The 22,096-nt window shown below is 37.1% G+C and overlaps 2 protein-coding genes across 3 annotated transcripts in view; one reads left to right on the top strand and one right to left on the bottom strand.

The window, feature by feature from the left end:
- HAT1 (histone acetyltransferase 1) overlaps window positions 1-12,757 on the bottom strand; it is a 61,389-nt gene extending 48,632 nt beyond the window's left edge. Inside the window, exons 1-2 of the mRNA XM_058714059.1 lie at window positions 12,643-12,757; window positions 10,341-10,445 (exon numbers count right to left, since the gene is read on the bottom strand). Coding sequence (XP_058570042.1) covers window positions 10,341-10,445; window positions 12,643-12,757 — 220 coding nt within the window. The remainder of the gene's footprint in view (window positions 1-10,340; window positions 10,446-12,642) is intronic.
- Window positions 1-22,096, top strand: part of SLC25A12 (solute carrier family 25 member 12) — a 212,334-nt gene that overhangs the window by 68,840 nt on the left and 121,398 nt on the right. The window contains exon 1 of one of the 2 annotated variants that reach the window (XM_058714021.1): window positions 18,867-18,967. The exons of the other annotated variant lie outside the window; for it this stretch is intronic. The gene's annotated coding sequence lies outside the window, so the exon portion shown is untranslated. Of the gene's footprint in view, window positions 1-18,866; window positions 18,968-22,096 lie in introns of those variants that run through there. 2 annotated transcript variants of the gene reach the window in all.

Genomic DNA, 22,096 nt, shown 5'->3' on the forward strand with positions numbered 1-22,096 from the left:
TCTATAAATGAATGTGGGGAGAACTGCTGTCTTAATAATACTGAGGCCTTCAGGGTGCCTGGGTGGCTCAGTTGGTGAAGCATCTGACTCGGTTTTGGCTCAGGTCATGATCTCACAGTTTGTGAGATTGAACCCCGCACTGGACTCTGAGAGGGCGGCATGGAGCCTTCTTGGGATTCTCTCTTGCTCTCTCTCTCTTTCTCTCCTGCTCTTTCCCTGCTCATGTGTGCATGCTCTCTTTTTCTCAAAATAAACTTTAAAAAATAATAATACTGAGCCCTTCAATCTATGAATTTTAAAAACTTACACCACCAAACATTCATGAGGATATGGAATAACCAGAATTCTAATATATTATCAGAGAATGTGAAAGTACTTGGGAAGTCAGTCTGGCAAGTATCTCATAAAGCTAAACATACAACCATCCTATGACCGAGTAAATCTACTGCTAGGAGTTTACCCTAAATAAAATCATGGGTCCACAAAAAGACTTATTACAAGAACATTCTTAGCAGAGTTATTTATAACAACCAAAAACTAGAAAAACCGAAATGTCCGTTAACTGATGAATAGCGATATATCCAACAACAGAATAGTATTCAGCCATAAATAGGAATGAACCTTTGATATAGGCAACAATAAGATGTATCTCAAACACATGCTGATTGAACTAAGCCAGTCACAGAGTACACATGCATAACTACATTTATATAAAGTTCTAAAACAGGCAAAACTCTTTTTTTTTTTTTTTTTTTAAATGAAAGGAATCAGAACAGTAATACTTTGCAGGAAGCAGGGACTGAAAGGGAAGGAACAAAGTTCTGTCCACTGAGAAGGCCACTCTCATTAATGTTAGAACAACACTAACAGCAATGAGTTTACCAGCTCACCTATTAGATCTTGGCTTCAAAATACCATTTTCCTCTTAAAAACAAAACAAAACAAAAAAAACAAAACCAAACAAAAAACCAGGGCTCCCTGGAGAAATGGCTGATTCCAGAGCTATGACAGACCTAACAGATGAACCTGGAATATCTTGTTCTAAAAAATAATCAGAATGAAGTAATCAAATGAAGAGGACATGTAAAAAAGACATAGAAGCCAGCAGGAACTGGGCTCCCACTGGCCAAATCAGGGACAATATAGCCACCAAAATAAATGATAGTAACAGATTATAATCCACTAAATAAAAGAGGAACTAAATAAATGAAAGAACTGGAAGTTTAATGAAAAACTAACAAGTGCAATGAAATCTGCACATCACTTCTGTGATATTCCTACCAGAAAAATATAACCTTAAATAAACCTTGAGCAAATATCAGATAAACCCAAAGTGAGAGACATTCTACAACATAACTTACCTATAATCCTCAACTGGTCAAGGTCATGAAAGTCAAGAAAAGACTTACAACTGTTTCAGTCTGAAGGGGACAAAAGAAAACAAGGCAACCAAATGTAAGCCCTGGCCCTAATTAAACTGGATCCCTTTGCTATAAAGGGCATTTTAAGATAAGTGGAAAATTTAAGCAGAGTCTGAGAATTAGATGGTGATAATGTACTGATATTAATTTTCTAATTTTAATGACTATATTCTGGCCATGTATAATAATGTTCTTGTTTACAGTAAATATACATTAAAGAATATGTGGTGATGATGCATCAAGTCAGCAATTTATTCTCAAATAGTTCAGGGAGAAAAAGTCTTTGTACTTATACTTCCAACTTCTCTGTAAGTTTGCAATCGGTTCAAAACAAAATCGGTTCAATGGCTCAGCTGGTTGAACATCCAACTCGATTTTGGCTTAGGTCATGATCTCGCGGTTCATGAGAGCAGTCCCCCATCTGGCTCTGCACTGTTGGAGAGCCTGTTTGGGATTTTCTCTCTCTCTGTCCCTCCCCAGGTTATGCTCTCTCTCCGTCTCTTTTAAAATAAACTTTAAACAAAACAAAACAAAGGAATGTAGCCCACCAGACCTGCTGCATGTATCAACCCCCAAAACTGGGTTTTAAATTAAAACCCCCAAAAAGCAGCTATTTTGGGGGGAAACCTCAAACCTCACTGAATCATACACTTATCATGCATTTCATCGTGTATAAATTGTACAACACTTTTTTTTTTTAAATTTTTTTTTTTTTTTTAACGTTTATTTATTTTTGAGACAGAGAGAGACACAGCATGAACGGGGGAGGGGCAGAGAGAGAGGGAGACACAGAATCGGAAGCAAGCTCCAGGCTCTGAGCCATCAGCCCAGAGCCCGACGCGGGGCTCGAACTCGCGGACCGCGAGATCGTGACCTGAGCTGAAGTCGGACGCTCAACCGACTGAGCCACCCAGGCGCCCCATGTACAACACTTTTTAAAAAGCAAAAATAGGGGTGCCTGGGTGGCTCAGTCGGTCAAGTGTTTGACTTTGGCTCAGATCATGATCTCACCATTCATGAATTCCAGCCCCATGTTGGGCTCTGGGCTGACAGCTTGAAGCCTGGAGCCCGCTTTGGATTGTGTGTCTCCCTCTCTCTCTGTCCCTCCCCTGCTTGCTCTCTGTCTCTCTCTCTCTTAAAAATAAACATTAAAAAATTTTTTTAATAAATAAAAAGCAAAAATAAAGTTCTCTAACTTTATCCTAGGTCTTTCTCTAGCTACCCATTTCTCAACTCTGCTGCTGAGAAAATCTCTTCGAATATGGAATTGTCTATACTCCACTTCTAATTTCTCTTTTAATTTCTCTAAATTACTATAAAGTAGTAGATCCTATGACTTCTCTCATTAAAAAAAAAGTTATCAAATCACTAAATCCCAATAGTTCTTATGTTATGAGACTACCAGCAACATTTGACATAGTTGATTACCTCTTCCTCCTTCAAATACTTCAATCTTTTCGCTTCCAGATACTTCATTCTCCCAAGCTAGCCTTCTCAGTCACAATGGCTTCCTTAATATTCCTTGAACACATACAGCACATTCTGCACTTGCGATTCTGCTGTATGTTAACAATCTTCCTTGAGATATCTACATTGCTCACAAATTCATTCCTTTTATTATATACTCAAATGTCACCTTAGTAGTTGGACCTGATCACCCTGTATTTTCTCCATAACACAAATCACAATTTTCCATGTATTTATGTCTGTTTCTCATAACCAGAATGTAAGCTCCATGAAAAGAGAAACTATTTGTATACTGCTCTATCTCCAGTGCAGTTTTTTATCCCCAGATAAATTTCTGCCACATAAGTATAGCTAAATGAGTATTTCGCAAATGGAAGGCAGCTATGCTCACCACTATACGACCAACGCAGTATTTGACAAATGGTAAATGAACTTAAAATATAAACAATCTGGGGTGCCTGGGTGGCTTGGTCGGTTAAGCGTCCGACTTCAGCTCAGGTCATGATCTCACGGTCCGTGAGTTCGAGCCCCGCGTGGGCTCTGTGTGACCGCTCAGAGCCTGGAGCCTGTTTCGGATTCTGTGTCTCCCTCTCTCTCTGCCCCTCCCCCGTTCATGCTCTGTCTCTCTCTGTCTCAAAAATAAATAAATGTTAAAAAAAAATTTTTTAAAATATATAAACAATCTCAGTAGAACAATATATTGTATTTTAATAATAGGTTATATGGCTTTTTTGTAGAATTTAAAACAGAGCATACTGGAGAATGACGAGGTCAGGGAAAACAATATATATTACATGAAAAAGTGCAAGGAAATAAGAGAAAAATAAGATAACAAAAGCACCAAACAATAAATATAAAGGAGATAAAATTATCAGGCAAAAAAAACTATGCAATCAAATTCAAGTATATACTCTATAAAAGACATACCTAAAAGGAATGACAAGTTAAAAATAAATGGAAGGGTCAGAAATGTATCATGCAAACTACAAAACCTGAAAATGCAATCTAACTTGTAAAAAAAAAAAAAAAAAATTGCATTCAATGGCATAAGATCTCTTCATGATTAAGGTGAATTCTTTCAAGCCTTTACCTTTAGGTAAATCTAATGTTTTTAAAACTGGTGAGGGTGGGAGTGGTAAAATAGGAAGGCCAAGAAAAGTAGTCACAAAAAATACAAAAGCTGATCTTCACCTCCTCTAAAAAGAAAGCACAATGGACAAAAACACAGACCAATCTCATCTGTAAGTGGTGGTAAGATAAAAATATTTAAATATAAAATAGTCTTCATCAATTCATTAAAAAAACCTCAAGATATTCATTTCAGAAATGCAAGGGTGGTTCAAAATACAAAGATATGATAATAAAATCTATTATATTAAATATTATGTAGTATTAACATTTGCATGTAACATAATATAATCAAATATTTCCATGGAAACCAAATGGCACTTGATAAATTCTAATATGGATGTTTAAATAAAAACTCTTTGCAAAACAAGACAAATTACTCTTCAAAGTAATAAGCAAGGATACTTAGTGAAGACACACTAGAACCATTCTCATTAAATTAAGGAACAGATGACTGTAATCATTTTCAAACACTGTTCTGAAAGTGCTTGCCAATGCAATCTGAAAAGAGAACAAAGAGGCATGTATATCAAAAACAAAGTGAATTTATGAAAATGACCAGATATGGTTATAAGCCTGAAAAACAATCAGCTGAAGCCACTCCCCAGAAAGTAAGAGAAGCCAGTAAAATTATCAGGTTTTAAAATATACTGAAAGGGGCACCTGGGTGTCTCAGTAGGTTAACTGTCCGACTTTGGTTCAGGTTATGATCTCACAGTCCGTGGGTTTAAGCCCCGCCTCAGGCTCGGTGCCAAAAGCTCAGAACCTGGAGCCTGCTTTGGATTCTGTGTCTCCCTCTCTCTCTGCCCCTCTCCCCACTCACACTCTGTCTCTCTCAAAAATAAAACATAAAAAAAAAAAATGTTTTAAATATATTGGGAAAAAAACCGTAACAGGGGCACCTGGGTGGCTCAGTCGGTTAAGTGTCCAACTCCTGATTTCAGCTCAGGTCACGATCTCATGGTTTGTGAGTTCAAGCCCTGCGCCTGGCTCTGTAGTAACAGTATGGAGCCTGCTTGGGATTCTCTCTCTTCCCCTCTCTCTGCCCCTCCCTCATTCATGCTTTCCCTCTCAAAATAAATAAAACAGAATAGAAGAGAATAAAATAAAATAAAATAAAATAAAATAAAATAAAATAAAGAAAATATATCCAAAAAACCCAAAAAGACAACCCAATTAAAAAATAGGCAAAGGATTTGAATAGACACTTCTACAAAGAAGATATACAAATGGCAAATAAGCACATGAAAAGATACTCAACATCCTTAGTCATTAGAACAGTGCAAATCAAAATCACAGTAAGATATCATTTTACATCTATTAGGATGGCTATAATAATATAAGGAAAAAAAAGAAAATAAAAAGCACTGACGACGTAGTGAAATTGGAACCCTTGTACATTGCTGGTAGGATTGTAAAATGGTTCAGCTACTATGTAAAATAACTAAGCAGTTCCTCAAAAAATTCAACATAGAATTAACATATCTCAGTAATTCTATTCGTAGCTATAAACTCAAAAGAATTGAAAACAGGGAGTCAAACAGACACGCATAGGCTGACGTCCATAGTACCATTATTCACAATAGCCAAAAGGTAGAAAAGATCAAGATGGGGGCAGCCTTCACGGCTCAGTCAGGTACATATCGGACATATCGGACTCTTGATTTTGACTCAGGTCACGATCTCATGCTTTATGAGTTCAACCCTCACATCGGGCTCCACACCAACGAACGCTGCAGAGCCTGCTCAGAATTCTCCTATCTCTTGCTCTCAAAATAAATAAACAAACTTTGAAAAAAAAAAAAAAAAGACCCAAATGTCCATGAACAAATGAATAAACAAAATGTGGCATATATACACAATAGAATATTATTCAGCCATGAACAGGACTGGAGTCCTGATATATGCTACAACATGAAATATCTGCTAAGTGAAATAAATTGAAAACATTATGCTAAGTGAAATAAGCCACACACAAAAGGACAAATACTGCTGTGACACCACTTAAACAAAATATCTAGAACAGGTAAATTCATAGAAACAGAAAATAGATTAGAGGTTACCAAGGGCTGGAGGGGAAAAGTGAATGGGGATTTACTGTTTTTTTTTTTTAATTTTTTTTTAATGTTTATTTACTTTTGAGAGAGAGAGAGAGAGAGAGAGAGAGAGAGACAGACAGAGAGGAAGGGCCAGAGAGAAAGGGAGACACAGAATCTGAAACAGGCTCCAGGCTCTGGGCTGTCAGCACAGAGCCCGATGCGGGGCTTGAACTCACGAACCGCGAGATCATGACCTGAGCCGAAGTCAGACGCTTAACCGACTGAGCCACCCAGACACCCTGCAGATTTACTGTTTAACAGCCACAAAGTTTCTGTTTGGGGTGATGAAAAAATTTTGGAAAAAGCACTAATGGTCACATAATATTATGAATACAATTAATGCTACTTAACTGTACACATAAAAATGGTTAAAAAGAAACATAGAAAAAAAAGATTCACTCTTTCTACAATAACCTACCCCAAAGCTCTAAACCTCTGTGGAAAAAAAAGTGTGCCTGTCAATCCCTCACACACCAAGTGAACAAGAGCTTCTATGAGAGGAAGAATCTCAGGATAAACCTTAGTGGAATTATGGGTATGCAGTCAAGAGTTAAAGTTATCCCATGTGTCTAGCAGAATGCCTGTCGCATAGATTTCAATAACCATTTGTCCAGACAAGGTGGAAGGGGAGGGAACTGGGACAGGAGAGCTGAAAAAAAAGAGGGAGAAAGGAAGGTTGGCTTGAGGTTACAAGTTATTACTATAACTGTAAGGAATTAGAATGACCAAATAACCCAGTTTTAATTCTGTCATGTATGTGTAGAACTTGAGTTACCTAACTTGGATTTTGAAGTGGGGAAATAAATATATATTAAAAAATTGTTTTCCACAGTTTTCTCACACACTACTAATAAAGACAGAACATATAGTGGAAGAGAAAATCTCATTTGTAATAGCAATAACATGAATGAAATACCTAGGAATAAACCTAATAAGAGATGTTTACCATCTATAAAATTTAAAACTCTTTAAAAAGATGGACATTTAAAAAAGACCCAAATAAGTAGAAAAATATTCCTTTTTTTTTTTTTTTTTTTTACATTTTTTTAATGTTTTGTTTTTTTTTTTAAAGTTTATTTTTGAGAGACAGAGAGAGACAGAACACAAGCAGGGGAGGGACAGAGAGAGAGGGAGACATAGGATCTGAAGTAGGCTCCAGGCTCTGAGCTTTCTGCACAGAACCCAACGTGGGGCTCAAACTCTCCAACCTCAAGATCATAACCTGAGCCGAAGTTGGACACTTAATTGACTGAGCCTCCCAGGTACCCCTAGTGTTTATTTCTGGGGGAGAGACAAAGAGAAAGAGAGAGGGTGCATATGGGGGAGCGGCAAAGAAAGGGGGACTAAGGATCCCAAGCAGGCTCTGAAAGCAATGAGGCTTGAACTCACAAACTGTGAGATCATGACCTGAGCTGAAGTCAGATGCTTAACCAATTGAGTAACCCAGGCATCCCGAAAAATATTCTTGCTTACTATTAAAAAGAAAAGACTCAACAATATAAGGATGTTGACTCTCCCGAAGTTAAACTTAATTTAACAGGATCTCAAGTAAAAAAAAAAAAACAAAAAACAATCAACAAAAATCTTTTTGGAACTTGATAAAATGTTCATCTAGAAGAACAAACAGAATTAGAGAAAACTTAGGAAAACTCTTAAAGAATAACAAGTGGGGGGCCTAGTCACATCATATATTAATCATAAAATTTTTAACAGCATTACACTAATGGAGCAAGGACAAAAGATACATGATTTTTATGATACTTTAATATGCTAAAAGCAATTTTAAATCATTAATGAAAAGACAACTTAAACTGGCAGGTGGAAAATTGGCTAAGTCATCTGAGAAAGCAAAGCTGGATTCCTATCTCATGCCTTATAGCAGGAAAGAGTCAAAAGTTTGCACTTAAGGGGCGCCTGGGTGGCTCAGTCGGTTAAGTGGCCGACTTCGGCTTGAGTCATGATCTTGCGGTCCGTGAGTTCGAGCCCCGCGTCGGGCTCTGTGCTGACAGCTCAGAGCCTGGAGCCTGTTTCAGATTCTGTGTCTCCCTCTCTCTGACCCTCCCCCGTTCATGCTCTGTCTCTCTCTGTCTCAAAAATAAATAAACGTTAAAAAAAATTAAAAAAAAAAAAAAGTTTGCACTTAAAAAAGAAAAAATCGCAAAAATATTAAAAGAAACAATGGATAAACTTTAAAATCTTAGAGTAGGGAGGACCTTTTTGTAAGATATGACAAAAACACATACTTGCAATATTTAAGGGCTGATTCACTTAGATACAAAGGATATACTTTTCTTAGAATCAAAAATGTGTTAATTATCAAATTAAAAAAATAGTTTAAAAAGAGTAAAAAATCCACAGAAAATAACAAGTGTTGGCAAGGATGTAGGGAAATTGGAACCTATGTGCACTGTTGGTAGGAATGCAAAATGGAGTAACCAATATGGAAAACGAATACTTATATCTTTACAACAGGATCCTGATTTTAGAAAAATAAATCTATGTATGCAGAAGAAAAAAAAACCTAGGTAAGTATTATCTCTGCAGTGAAGAGTACCTTCTTTGTCACTTTCTTTATATTTTTGTTATGTTTGTACTGTTTTAAATAATGGAAGCTAATATTTATTGAGAATTTTTAAAAGTCAAGTTGTTAATGCACTTTACTTGTACTTAACCTCCTCATTTAATCTTTACAACCACTGTAAAAGTAAGTACTATTAACTTCACTATAAGACTATTCAGGGATGGAATGTGATGGAACCAGAATTCATGAACATAAAACTATTTTTTTAAATAGCTTTATTGAGGTATAATTTACATAACAATAACACTTGTTTTAAGCATATAATTCTATAATTTTTAGTAAATTTAGAATTGTGTGACCATTGTCACAATCTAATTTTAAAACATTGCAGGGGCACCTGGGTGGCGCAGTCGGTTAAGCGTCCGACTTCAGCCAGGTCACGATCTCGCGGTCCGTGAGTTCGAGCCCCGCGTCAGGCTCTGGGCTGATGGCTCGGAGCCTGGAGCCTGTTTCCGATTCTGTGTCTCCCTCTCTCTCTGCCCCTCCCCCATTCATGCTCTGTCTCTCTCTGTCCCAAAAATAAATAAAAAATGTTGAAAAAAAAAAAAATTAGAAAAAAAAAACATTGCCACTGTCCCCAAAAGAAATCTCATGCCTATTTGCAGTCATTCTCTCTCACACTCAGTCTGACAACTACCATTCTATCTTCTGTCTACAGATTTGCCTTTTCCAAACATACATATAAATACAATCATATTGTATGTGAGGTTTTTTTCTGTCTGATTTTTTTTTTTTACTTGGAATGTTTTTGAGTTCTCTCATGTTTGTAGTATCTTTTACTCCTTTTTATTGTCAAGTGGTTATTCCATCATATAGATATACTACACTTTGTTTATTCACTTATCAGTTGACAGAGATCTCAGTTGTCTCCATTTTGGGGCTACTGTGAATAATGCTGCTATAAATATTTACATACTAGTTTTTGTATGGACATATGTTTTTAAATTTTTTTTAATGTTTATTTATTTTTGAGAGACAGAGCGTGAGCAGGGGAGGGGTAGAGAGAGAGAGAGAGAGAGAGAGAGAGAGAGAGAGAGAATCTGAAGCAGGCTCCAGGCTCCCAGCTGTCAGCACAGAGACCGATGCGAGGCTCGAACTCACAAACCATGAGATCATGAGCTGAGCCGAAGTCGGACACTTAACCGACTGAACCATCCAGGTGCCCCTGGACATATGTTTTCATTTCTCTTGAGTAGATAGATACCTAGGAGTAGAATTGCTGGGTCATATAGTACATCTAACTTTTTAAGAACTTGCCAAACTGTTTTCCAAAGTAGTTGCATCATTTTACATTCCCATCAGCAATACGAGTGTTTTTCCACATCCTCACCAACACGTACGGTCTACTATTTTTATAAGAAAAATGTAAAGGTAAATGTTTTTAAGAGTCTGAGAACACTGACAACTATCATTTTTTGCCACACTGTACTTCCTATATGTACACTCTGCCACTTCTTAAACATCTACCCACTCTATGACATAAACCGAGACTGAATAAAATCGGAATGTGTTCAATACATGCAGAAAACTAACCATGTACATGAACAACTCTTCTTATGTAAACTTCTACTTCGAATTAAAAAAAAAAGATTATATATGAACACACAGTGCATATATAATACCACTTCAAAATAGCATACGTACCTAATTTTAGTTCAATTGCTGTGTTGGTGTTACATTTGTACTCTGCCAGCTTCTTCTCCACTGCACTCTTGTACTCAACCAAAAATTTCTCCATAGCACCAAATCCTAAGGGAAAGTTTTTAAAAGGCCTTGTTGGAACTGGTTTAAATAGTCGAACCTACAAACAGCGTTCTTATTAGAAGTAGAATAAAAGGTAAGATTTAAAACATGCTGACAGATCATAAAAGTAAAGGCCTATAGACTCCTAAATAAATGTACTGCATATGACTTCCTCATTAGAAAACAAGAGAAATATCACTTGTGAGATAGAAGCTTATGAACTAGGCTTGCTTTACATGAATAAGTAAATCTGAAAATTAATGACTACTGACCTTTCCTTATATTTAATACTAATATACACTACCTGCTAGGATTTACACCTGAGCGGCTTTTTAAAATATAAAAAGGATGCCACTGCTCCACCAAGAAACAAAATGAGAATATCCTTTGATAATTACAATACCATTTCATCTCTAATACTGGAAAAATTCTACCCAGAGTACTTCATATCAACTATTAAAAAACCATCAACTGATAATGCATACATTATCTCAGGAAGGATACACAAGAAACTGGTAACCATGGTTATCTCTAGGATAAGAGAGAAGGAATGGGGATTAGGTTGGGAAAGAAAATTTTAACTGCATTGAAGTTTTTTTTAACGATATATGTATAAAGTCATAAACTATGGGCTACTGACAGCTAAATGCTTTTATTACAACATGGGCACCCATCAATACATGTAATAATTAAAAATGGAAGCAATCATTATCAAAGTGAACTGTCAAGCAAAGATGACAATAAATCTCCTGACATAATGAACATAAAAATTAGTAAAAATTCAGGAAAAAAGAAGTCATTAGCAGAAACAAAAGAAAGGTACAATGACACGCCATAAACTTTAACAAGTGGTTGAGACATCATACACAGAAAATGGGGGGAACATTTGAGGCACTACAGATTAATAGTCTGGAGTCAGAATTCCTAGAATCAAATCCAGTCTTCACCACTTACTGGATCTGTGAACTAGAACTAGAGCACTTGACTCCTCAGACCCTAACCTATGAAACTGAGACAACAGAACCCACTCCAAGGGAATTATATACAACGCAAGCAACAAAATCTAACTTGTGAAATCATACTTTGGCTTAATCCCCACAATCTCTTAGACAAGTAAATACCCTATCAGTCCCATTTCATATTCAAAAGCTCAGGATTAGAAAGAAAGAGGTTTCATTGCTGAAAGGCGCCCAACTATTAAGTGGTGAAGCAGAGATTCAAATTTAGGTGTAATTCTTACTATATGCACACCATACATAATACATATGGTCCCCCTCTTTTATAGCACCAGTGTACCCCCAAAATCCCACAGTCACTATCTGGTAGAACAGTCCTTCCTTGAATATCTGTAGCGTTCACGTGATAGCCTGTCTATCCAGCACATCCATAAAAGTGTAGTAAGACAACTAGGAAGACAGCGGGTAAAGATAAAAGTAGAAACTGTCCCTTCACTTCAAAAAATATGTAATTGGAAAACCACACCAAAATAGGCTCAATACATGTAAAAAATAGCAAGTATTAGTCATTAAATGTTGTAAACTAAAGAGACTCAATAAAGAAAGCAGAATAGAATGAACACGAGAATTACAGTGTAGAAAGAATACTAAGAGAAGTTTAGATGAAGGAAGAAAGCGAGAAACTCTTTCTCAAAGGAAATCTAAATCGAGCCTAGGAATATTAAACGCGAGAGATTAAGAAAAACGATTACGAAGTCAAGATTCAAGTGAGAGCCCTAACGCAGGGCAAGGCAGAACTGCGCTAGCTCAGAAGTTGACTGTAGTGGAAGGAAGGTGGAGGGAGACCTGGAAGAGGAAGATCTGAGCATTAAAATCAGCTGGCGGGAACAGAACCAGACTACTGTGGCTGAGGCAGCAGTGGGGAAGAAGCAACGAGATTAACAGGCCTCAAGACATCTAGCACCTTACAAGCCCAAATCGCGACGCCTTCCCCCGGCTTCCTCAGCCCTCCGCCGGGGCCGAGTTCTTCGCAGAAGCCGCAGAACCCCGAGTAGTTGGGGGTGGGGGCACGAACCTCGGCCGACAAGGAGCTGGGGTGAGAGTTCCGTGCTTCCAGGCTGAAGGAAGCCTTCTGGAACCCAGGCTGGTGCCCGAAAGTTCCAGGCGGGCACTGTCACCACGGTCTCGGCGTTCTTTCCCAAACCTGCCCGCCCCCTCCCCTTGGTAAACTTTTCCCGGGAACTTACCCGCCATTTCCGAGCTGCGAGCACCCGCGGCTGAGGAAGGACGAATCAACCCGCGCGCTCCCTGGCCGGAAGTGAGCTCGTTGTCTGACGCATTTCCCCCACCCACCTCTGGCATGTCGCTAGCCAATGAGAGGAGGAGATTCGAGGCGCTGGGAGGTGGATGCACCCCAAGAGGAGGGGCTGACACCGCGGGGAATGCTCCGACCGTTGCCTAGCCACCGCAAGCGGGGGTCAGCAGCTTTGCAGGCCTGAGCCGGAGGTGGAGGCCGCATAAGGGACCTAACGTGTTAAGATGCTCGCTGGCCGGCGCGAGGACAGAAACTTTTAGGTTGGATTTGAATAATATAAATACCATATAGCTGTTTTCTGTTCCCCCCCAGCGATGTTTCAGAGATGGGTAGAGAAACTTCCCCTTTGGCCTGCACCAACACCTAAGGCCTTAGGTTTATGTAGGTAAAATGTAGGGTTTGAGTTGCATTTGCGGGAGAAATATACAATTATTTGCTTCTATTTGAAGAAAAATTTTTTTCTAATGTTTATGTTTGAGAGACAGAGCGCGAGTTGGGGAGGGACAGAGAGAGAGAGAATCTGAAGCAGGCTCCAGGCTCTGAGATGTCAGCACAGATCCCGTTGGGGTCAGAACCCACAAGCTGTGAAATCATGACCCTGGCCAAAGTTGGAGGCCTAACCGACTGAGCCACCCAGGTGCCCCTATTTGTTTCTATTTTTGCCCTAAATTCTTGTTTAACTTCGTTTTTCTTTTCTCATGTGTTTAAACAGTATATATTGTAACGTTGAGGTACTCTGCCGCTGAAATTGTTACCTAATAATACCTCAAACTCTACTGGCCCGAACCATCGCACAGGATGCTTCCTGATTTGGGCCATAGTACTTGCCAATATTTCATAATTGCTGAAACCTTTCGTCCCAGAAGATAAGTCATTATTTAGGTATCCACAAATAGTCCCACAATGTTGTCTAAAACACTAGAATGTCTTGTCTGAACAAATGTTGTTTAATAGGTTTTACAATGATACTGCTAAAGCTAAAATGGACCCTTGGGATGATAGTCTAGAACTAATACATCCTCTCATTTTAGTGATAAAGACATTAAAGCCCAGAAAAGAGAAATTGCCCCAAGTTCACACTCAGTATACAGCCTACCTTAGAGTCAGGTTCTCCAGATACTCAGCCCAGTATTTGTTCAACTGCATGGAGATGGCCTTCTTGAAGATAAAGATCACAACAGGTACCAAGAATGCTTGGATCCTTCTTTACATCTAAATGAAACACAAGAAATTATGATCATGATGTTAAGAAGGAAACTGAAATCTGCCATTAATGACATTATGGATCAAAAAAGGAAAACAATCTTTTTTTAATAATCATTTTTTCAAAATGACAAGGCTCATTCCTTTACAAAACCACCTTATTTGTAGATCAGCCAATAGCTGACCAGCAATTATCCTTATAATAAGAAAATAAAATCTGAAATGGATTAGTCCTGTGACTTTATGGTTGTAGAGAAAAAATACAGTGAAACCTATATATGATAAATATGAATAAGAAATAAGATGAATGTGAATTAGAAATACAATGAAACATATATTGTTTGACTAGCATTTAGTATGATCTACTTGCAAAATTGAGGTTACATTTTTAAATTGTCCTTGTCTTAGAATTGTTCACACATATTTATTACACTGCCACAGAACACATGTTTAGGTACAGTTTAGCTAAAAGTAAAAAGAATGACTTCCTTCAGAAAGGTAGTAGTAACATTACCAAAAAGGAGAAAGGTATTTTCTTTTTTTGCAGGGTTTTCCCCCCTCTTTTTTAAATTTATCTTTTACCTTGTTATAAAGGGAATTTATTGGGTGAATGTTACCACCATGGAATAAAATTTCTGCAAAAGGAATATGCTGTCCTTATACATATATAAGAGGCAACAGAGGGATGTGGAAAGTTCAGTGCTCTACTAGTCTCAGTTCTACTGCTTCATGATTGTGGGACCTGTTTCATTTATTAAGTGGAGATAATACCTTCCCAGTTACCACACCTTGGTTGTGAAAATGAAATGGAACAATATTTATGAAAGAGATGTGTAAACTCTAAAATTATATGTTAATATGAGATGATATTGGTATGTTAATATTTATTCTAGAATAGGAGGTTCGGAAAAGGCATTTTTCTCCAAAGAAAAAGGCCATATTGCACTATTAAGAATGAACTAGCAACTGTATGTTTGATATAGATTCAAGTGCATATGGACTAGTAAATTTTGGCATCCTGTCTTGAAACCTCCAGAAGAGGGGTGCCTGGGTGGCTCAGTCGGTTAAGCGTCCAACTTCGTCTCAGGTCATGATCTCACAGTTCGTGGGTTCAAGCCCCGTCGGGCTCTGTGCTGACAGCTGAGAGCCTGGAGCCTGTTTCAAATTCTGTGTCTCCCTCTCTCTGCCCCTCCCCTGTTCACGTTCTGTCTCTGTCTGAAGAATAAATAAACATTAAAAAAATAATTTAAAAGAAAGAAAGAAACCTCCAGAAGAGATTTTTTTTTTTTTAAAACATGGTATTAAAGTGATGGACATCAGAAAGTGGGTATAAGAAATATGAAATCTAAAAGAAAATGCAGATATTTAATATGTCTTTATTTCAAAATGTATACTTCTCTACAGGTAGTAACAACAGCTAGTCAACTCATTTGTTTGGTTCATAGTGCTTATTGGGAGGGGAGGGGGGCAATGAGTTTCAATTCCCAAAACAATTATTTAGAATGCCCTACCCGCCTACTTGACTTTCTTATGAGTTAAAATAAAAATAGGCAAGCTCATATCAAAAACTACTATTAGAATAGTAACTTAAAGGCATACATTACCAACAATTTGCACACTCCATTTTGTAACTCTCATACACTAGCCATAGATGTATGAACTAGTACTTTTTAAGAAGCAATTTTGCAATTTTAACAAATTTAACAAAAATTTTAATTTGTACATTTTTTTAAATTTGTATATATTTTGAGGTAGAAGTTCCACTTACAAGCATTTGTCTACAAAATTGTTTGCATAAGAATGCAAAGATGTATGAACAAAGATGTTCAATACAGCATTAATTTTATTGAGAAATTGGAAATAGCCTAAACATTCATCAAAAGGGGCTGGTTAATATGTACTGACATGGGAGAATATCTAGTATATAATAGGTTAAAAACTAAGTTACATAACATTATAATGTTATATTATTTATATAAAGAAGTGTATTTTGATATAAACATACCTAACAAGGTTAACTGTGACTGCCTGTAGAAGGGAAAGTTTGAAGAGAATTAATGAGGAATTTTTAAAAAATACTGTTTGCTTCTTTTAATGAGGTTATATTAGTTTCTTTCATAATTAGAAACTTACTAACCTTTTTGGAGGTTTTTAGACATACGGGCTAACTCTTACCCTCTTCTTTATATTCTATGAATTGTGATACACAGAATCAAAGAGAAGCAGCTTAACTGAAACAAGGAACAGTTGAAAGTCACTATTTCTTAAAATTTTTTTTTTCAACGTTTTTTATTTTTATTTTTGGGACAGAGAGAGACAGAGCATGAACGGGGGAGGGGCAGAGAGAGAGGGAGACACAGAATCGGAAGCAGGCTCCAGGCTCCGAGCCATCAGCCCAGAGCCTGACGCGGGGCTCGAACTCACGGACCGCGAGATCGTGACCTGGCTGAAGTCAGATGCTTAACCGACTGCGCCACCCAGGCGCCCCTGAAAGTCACTATTTCTACTTTTGCATTCTGTCATTATTTACAAGCAAATATTGATCAGAATGAGGAAAGAGCACTATAATTTATTATACTTGTTTATGAAATGACCAACCAAGGGCTAGTATCCAAAATCTATAAAGAGCTCATCAAACTCCACACCCGAAAAACAAATAACCCAGTGAAGAAATGGGCAGAAAACATGAATAGACACTTCTCTAAAGAAGACATCCGGATGGCCAACAGGCACATGAAAAGATGTTCAACGTCGCTCCTCGTCAGGGAAATACAAATCAAAACCACACTCAGATACCACCTCACGCCAGTCAGAGTGGCCAAAATGAACAAATCAGGAGACTATAGATGCTGGAGAGGATGTGGAGAAACGGGAACCCTCTTGCACTGTTGGTGGGAATGCAAATTGGTGCAGCCACTCTGGAAAGCAGTGTGGAGGTTCCTCAGAAAATTAAAAATAGACCTACCCAATGACCCAGCAATAGCACTGCTAGGAATTTACCCAAGGGATACAGGAGTACTGATGCATAGGGGCACTTGTACCCCAATGTTTATAGCAGCACTCTCAACAATAGCCAAATTATGGAAAGAGCCTAAATCTCCATCAACTGATGAATGGATAAAGAAATTGTGGTTTATATACACAATGGAATACTACGTGGCAATGAGAAAAAATGAAATATGACCTTTTGTAGCAACGTGGATGGAACTGGAGAGTGTGATGCTAAGTGAAATAAGCCATACTGAGAAAGACAGATACCATATGGTTTCACTCTTATGTGGATCCTGAGAAACGTAACAGAAACCCATGGGGGAGGGGAAGGAAAAAAAAAAAAAGAGGTTAGAGTGGGAGAGAGCCAAAGCATAAGAGACTGTTAAAAACTGAGAACAAACTGAGGGTTGATGGGGGGTGGGAGGGAGGGCAGGGTGGGTGATGGGTATTGAGGAGGGCACCTTTTGGGATGAGCACTGGGTGTTGTATGGAAACCAATTTGACAGTAAATTTCATATATTAAAAAAAATAAAAAATAAAAAATAAATAAAAAATAAAAAAAATAAAAAAATAAAAACAATTTCTTACAAGTAAAAAAAAAAAAAAAAAAAAAGAAATGACCAACCAGCGCTGCATGCTTCATTTTTTGAAACTATAATTTCTAAAAATGGCATTAATTATGTGTGTCTACTTAGGGTAATACAATAAGGCCTAAGATATTTCACATTACATAGTTAAAATGCTGTTTCATACATTTTTTTTTTTAATTTTAGCTAACAAATTATTCCCCTGTCTTAAATTTTTTTTATCTTGTTTGGGTTGTTTATCAATGTGGAAAGCTTCAGGGTAGGGGGAAGGTGAAGGAAACTCTATCAAAGCTACTTAGATATTAAACAAATAAAACGAAAACTTATGACTAGAATATTCATTTTAAAATGATATATTATTTCAGTCCTTGTCTTTTTTTTTTTTTGACTGGTATAAAACACATAAAATTGAACATTTTAATGATTTTTAAACATGCATTTTAGTAGTGTTAAGTATATTTACTTAATTGTGAAAGCTGTCATATTTTTAAAAATTTTTTTTCTAACATTTATTTATTTTTGAGACAGAGAGAGACACAGCATGAATGGGGGAGGGGCAGAGAGAGAGGGAGACACAGAATCGGAAGCAGGCTCCAGTCTCCGAGCCATCAGCTCAGAGCCCGACGCGGGGCTCCAACTCACGGACCGCGAGATCGTGACCTGAGCTGAAGTCGGACGCTTAACCGACTGAGCCACCCAGGCGCCCCAGCTGTCATTTTTTTAATGTTTACTTGGTTTGAGAGAGCAAGAGGGAGAGATAGAACACGTGCACAGGGTAGAGGGGGCAGTGAAAGAGAGAGAAAGAGAATCCCAAGCAGGGTCCATGCTGCCAGCACAGAGCCCTACATGGGGCTCAATCCCACAAACCCGAGATCATGACCCAAGCCAAAATCATGAGTTGTATGCTTAACCCACTGAGCCACTCAGGAGCCCCAAAGCTGACATTTTAATGGACTGGTTTTCACCTTTTGATCTATTTATCCATATTACTATGCACAGTAAGACTCTTAACTTGCTATCATCTGGGCACACAAAGTGAGTAGCTTTTATACCAGTTATATAATACTGTGAATTAAATGTTTAGTTCATAAATCTATCCTTTAAAAGAATTATAAAATAAAATATAATTATAAACTAAAATATATATATTGTTATCAACAATATATATTATTGATTCTTAATATTTTTAACTTGTTAATTAAAAGAATTATAAAATAAAATATAAATATAAACTAAAAAAATATATATATATATACAGTTATCAACAAACGAAACAAACTAGTGGCTGTGCAAATTAGTAAAATTAAAAGAATTCTGAAAATTTTCCTAGAGAGAATCCAGACTTTAAGTTTGTCATTAATCTCATCAACACAGGGCTCTCAGAGAATGCCTTTGCCAGTCTCTTGAATGAGCTAAGAGGACGAAAGGGTCATGCCAACTGGCATCATATAATACAGAGAGAACCTGCTTCATCAGGTAAGAAGGGTGTGTTGGTAGGGCTAGGATGCATTTAAATAATAAAATGTTTACTTTTTCATATCTTTGTAAGATTTAATTTTGTATATTGTATATGGGGAAGTTTATGTTATTACAGATATGGTGTGATTTTTAGATATGGTTTAAGAGAAACTAAAGTACTTTGAATAATGTAGAATCAGAACTTTAGAGCAAAGTGATTTTAGAAATCAGATAATCTAGTCATTGCCATCTTTTTAATTTGGTATATATATGCATAAAAATTTGTGTATGTATCTCCATATAAATGTATATCTAATACATTTTTGTCACTCTTCATTCCTAGATTAAATATTACTATTGTTAACTTATAGTTTTTTAGACAAAAAAGAATATGAATACTAATTTTTAATATATTCCACCTAGGTAAGCCACCTGTGCACCCCTGAAAATCCCTGACTTCATCCCACACTCTTCTTTAAGGTTTCTCAGTGAGTTACTGATAGAGGTGATACTGTGGCCCAACTCTCAGTTTGATCCTATGTTTTTCTGGGTTGTCTTCTTCCCATTCTTGCTGTTGAAAGGGTTAATTTCTTTCATGAAATACTTTACTTTGGAAAGAAAGTCACCGTGTCTGGCTCATGATTGATACCCGTTAAGTGTTTATTTTAAATGATTTTGTGTAATACTATCAAGAACATTATTTCTCCACAAAACAACTATGCTTCCCCTTTTGTTCTAGCAATTCATGGTTCTTGACATTGGAAACTGCTAAGTTTCTTTGCTTTAAAACATCCTTCAGCATGTGATTAGAATCAAAGACTACAAACCACCTTATTCATGTTCAACTCATCCTGCCAACATGTGTATACTACAGGCCTTTCCTTATTAAATTGTTCTTTGGATGTCACCAGGGAGTAGCTCTGGCCTAAGGCGGGTAATCGACACAATTGCCAGGAGATGATCTTTTGCCAGAGTACGTTTATCCCTGGTACAGTGGCTCCAAAGACAAGATTCTCTGGGGCACATGTATTCTTGTAGACAAGCCCAGATCATCAGTAGCCCTGGTTTTCCCCAGAGAATTTTAACCCAGATTTGAGCTTTCTCACAGAGCTCTAAGAAGGCCTAGCTATTCCTCATGAGCAGCTTACCCTGCTCCTCTCTACTTCCATCTCTATCCTTCAATCAGTTGAGCACCCAGACATTCAGACACTAGATGTAGGCTGCCATCTCCCCAAACCCAGGTCCTATTAGGAATACACTTACAGAGTCAAAGAGAGGTATTGGGTAAGTGGACCAGTGGATATAACATCCTTCCTCCTTTTCCTCCCTGGGTTTCCCACAACAAACAGGAGTGAGCGCATGCTGTTCCCCGCAGCAGCCCCACATTTCACCCCAAGTGAGGCTTTTATACTCTTCTCTCACTTCTCTCCAGCTGGCTCCATTGAGGCCTGCTATATCTGGGGCCTGCTGTGTTCACTCACCAAGGTAGGCCTACTTATCACAGAAAGATTGCCTCACTTTCTGATCTGTCCTCCTAGGGGATAATTATGAATCATCACCTTCTCCTCTCTTAAGCTTATTTACCTCTTATTGATAACTCCTCCAGGGCTGGAAGAATATTATCTTCATCTCTGAGTTCTTACTTGAAGTGAGAACAAATTCTTTTACCATTTATGAAAGATTTTTATTCAGAGAAAGTCTTGTATTGAATACATTAATATTTAAGCTTGCCCATATCCCCTCTTCTTTAGGCCCATGCTCAGGTTTATCTCCCTCCCCTCTCTGCCTGGCCTTTAAGGACAATTCCTATGTAAATAGAATTATCTATTTATTGTAATACTGGAATTATCTATATATTATAATTTATTGCATTTTCATTTTATGAATTCTTATCTAAAAATCCGAATATTGACTTTTAAAAAATTATATGTAATATCCTTATTTAAGGACAAATACTTGGAGAAATGAAAAATTCTATTTTAAAAAAAGTGTAAGAACAATTGCAAGGGGTTCCTTCCCAAAATATTTTAAGATATTAACAAGTAGTTACAACATTTTGTTTTATGTAAGTTTTATTATGCAAGAATCACAAGACAGGCCGGGAAGACATTTTCTTTTCAAAAAATTGTGGCTGCACATCTATGTTGTCCTTGGATATGTAGAAGCCTTGCTGAGCTAAATTGTATGTTTCTTTCATTTAGTAAAGATTTTTGCTATTTTTCCTTTTCAAGTAGACTTTCAAGTTCTTTTATTCTCAGATTTTGAACTTTATATTGTTATTTTCATCAAAATGCACAGAAGGACTGCAGCAGGGAGATGACAAATGTCCAATTCTTTCAAATAGCATCAATATAATTTAATTATCTTAGGTTTTGCTTTGCTTTGTGTTAAGCAAAAGAAATTAGACAATGTGTTTAAATGCCAAATGACATTTTATATACTATTAGGAGATTTTTTGGTATATGAGCCCATATCTAAGCACAAATTAAAATTGCATAGTTATGTATTTAGTATATTACAACACCTTATCCATTTATTAAAGGTAGCTGAGTACTTATCTAAATCATAATTATGACAGATAAGAACATAAGCTGTAATTTGAAAGGTGATTCTTTGGTGAGCCTTACTTTACTTTTATGCTATCTAGTTCATATATATTTTCCATTGGGATCATATGGGGTTGATATTTTAAAAAGATAGCCATAAACTTTTTATCTCTTACCAGGATTGGGTTAAAAAGGGGTAAGGACATTCCTAGTATAGATCAATATGCTGTAAATAATTCCAGGATATTCTCACCCTGCTCCAGTGTCCTAAAATATTCCAATGTGAGAGGAAGACTTCATAAATTAGAGTCCTCATACAAATATTACCAATGATGCTGTAGAAATTGGAGTCAGAGATAGAATAGGTTAGGGTGTATGATTTCACATCAGGTGGGCCTAAAGGAATCTTCACTAGAAGACTCAAAGACATGTTCTCTGAAATACCTGTGCTATTAACAATTATATGTATGGACTCCCTGCAAACTAGAATGATTGCAGATAATGGAAAAACTCAAGCATAATACTCAAATTTTAATGGAAAAGGGAAGAACTGAGAGACCACACTTTGTTTAGTCTTCTTCTTTGAAATACTATGGTGTTA

The sequence above is a fragment of the Neofelis nebulosa genome, chromosome 2 (assembly GCF_028018385.1).
Source record: "Neofelis nebulosa isolate mNeoNeb1 chromosome 2, mNeoNeb1.pri, whole genome shotgun sequence".
NCBI classification, from domain to species: Eukaryota; Metazoa; Chordata; class Mammalia; order Carnivora; family Felidae; genus Neofelis; species Neofelis nebulosa.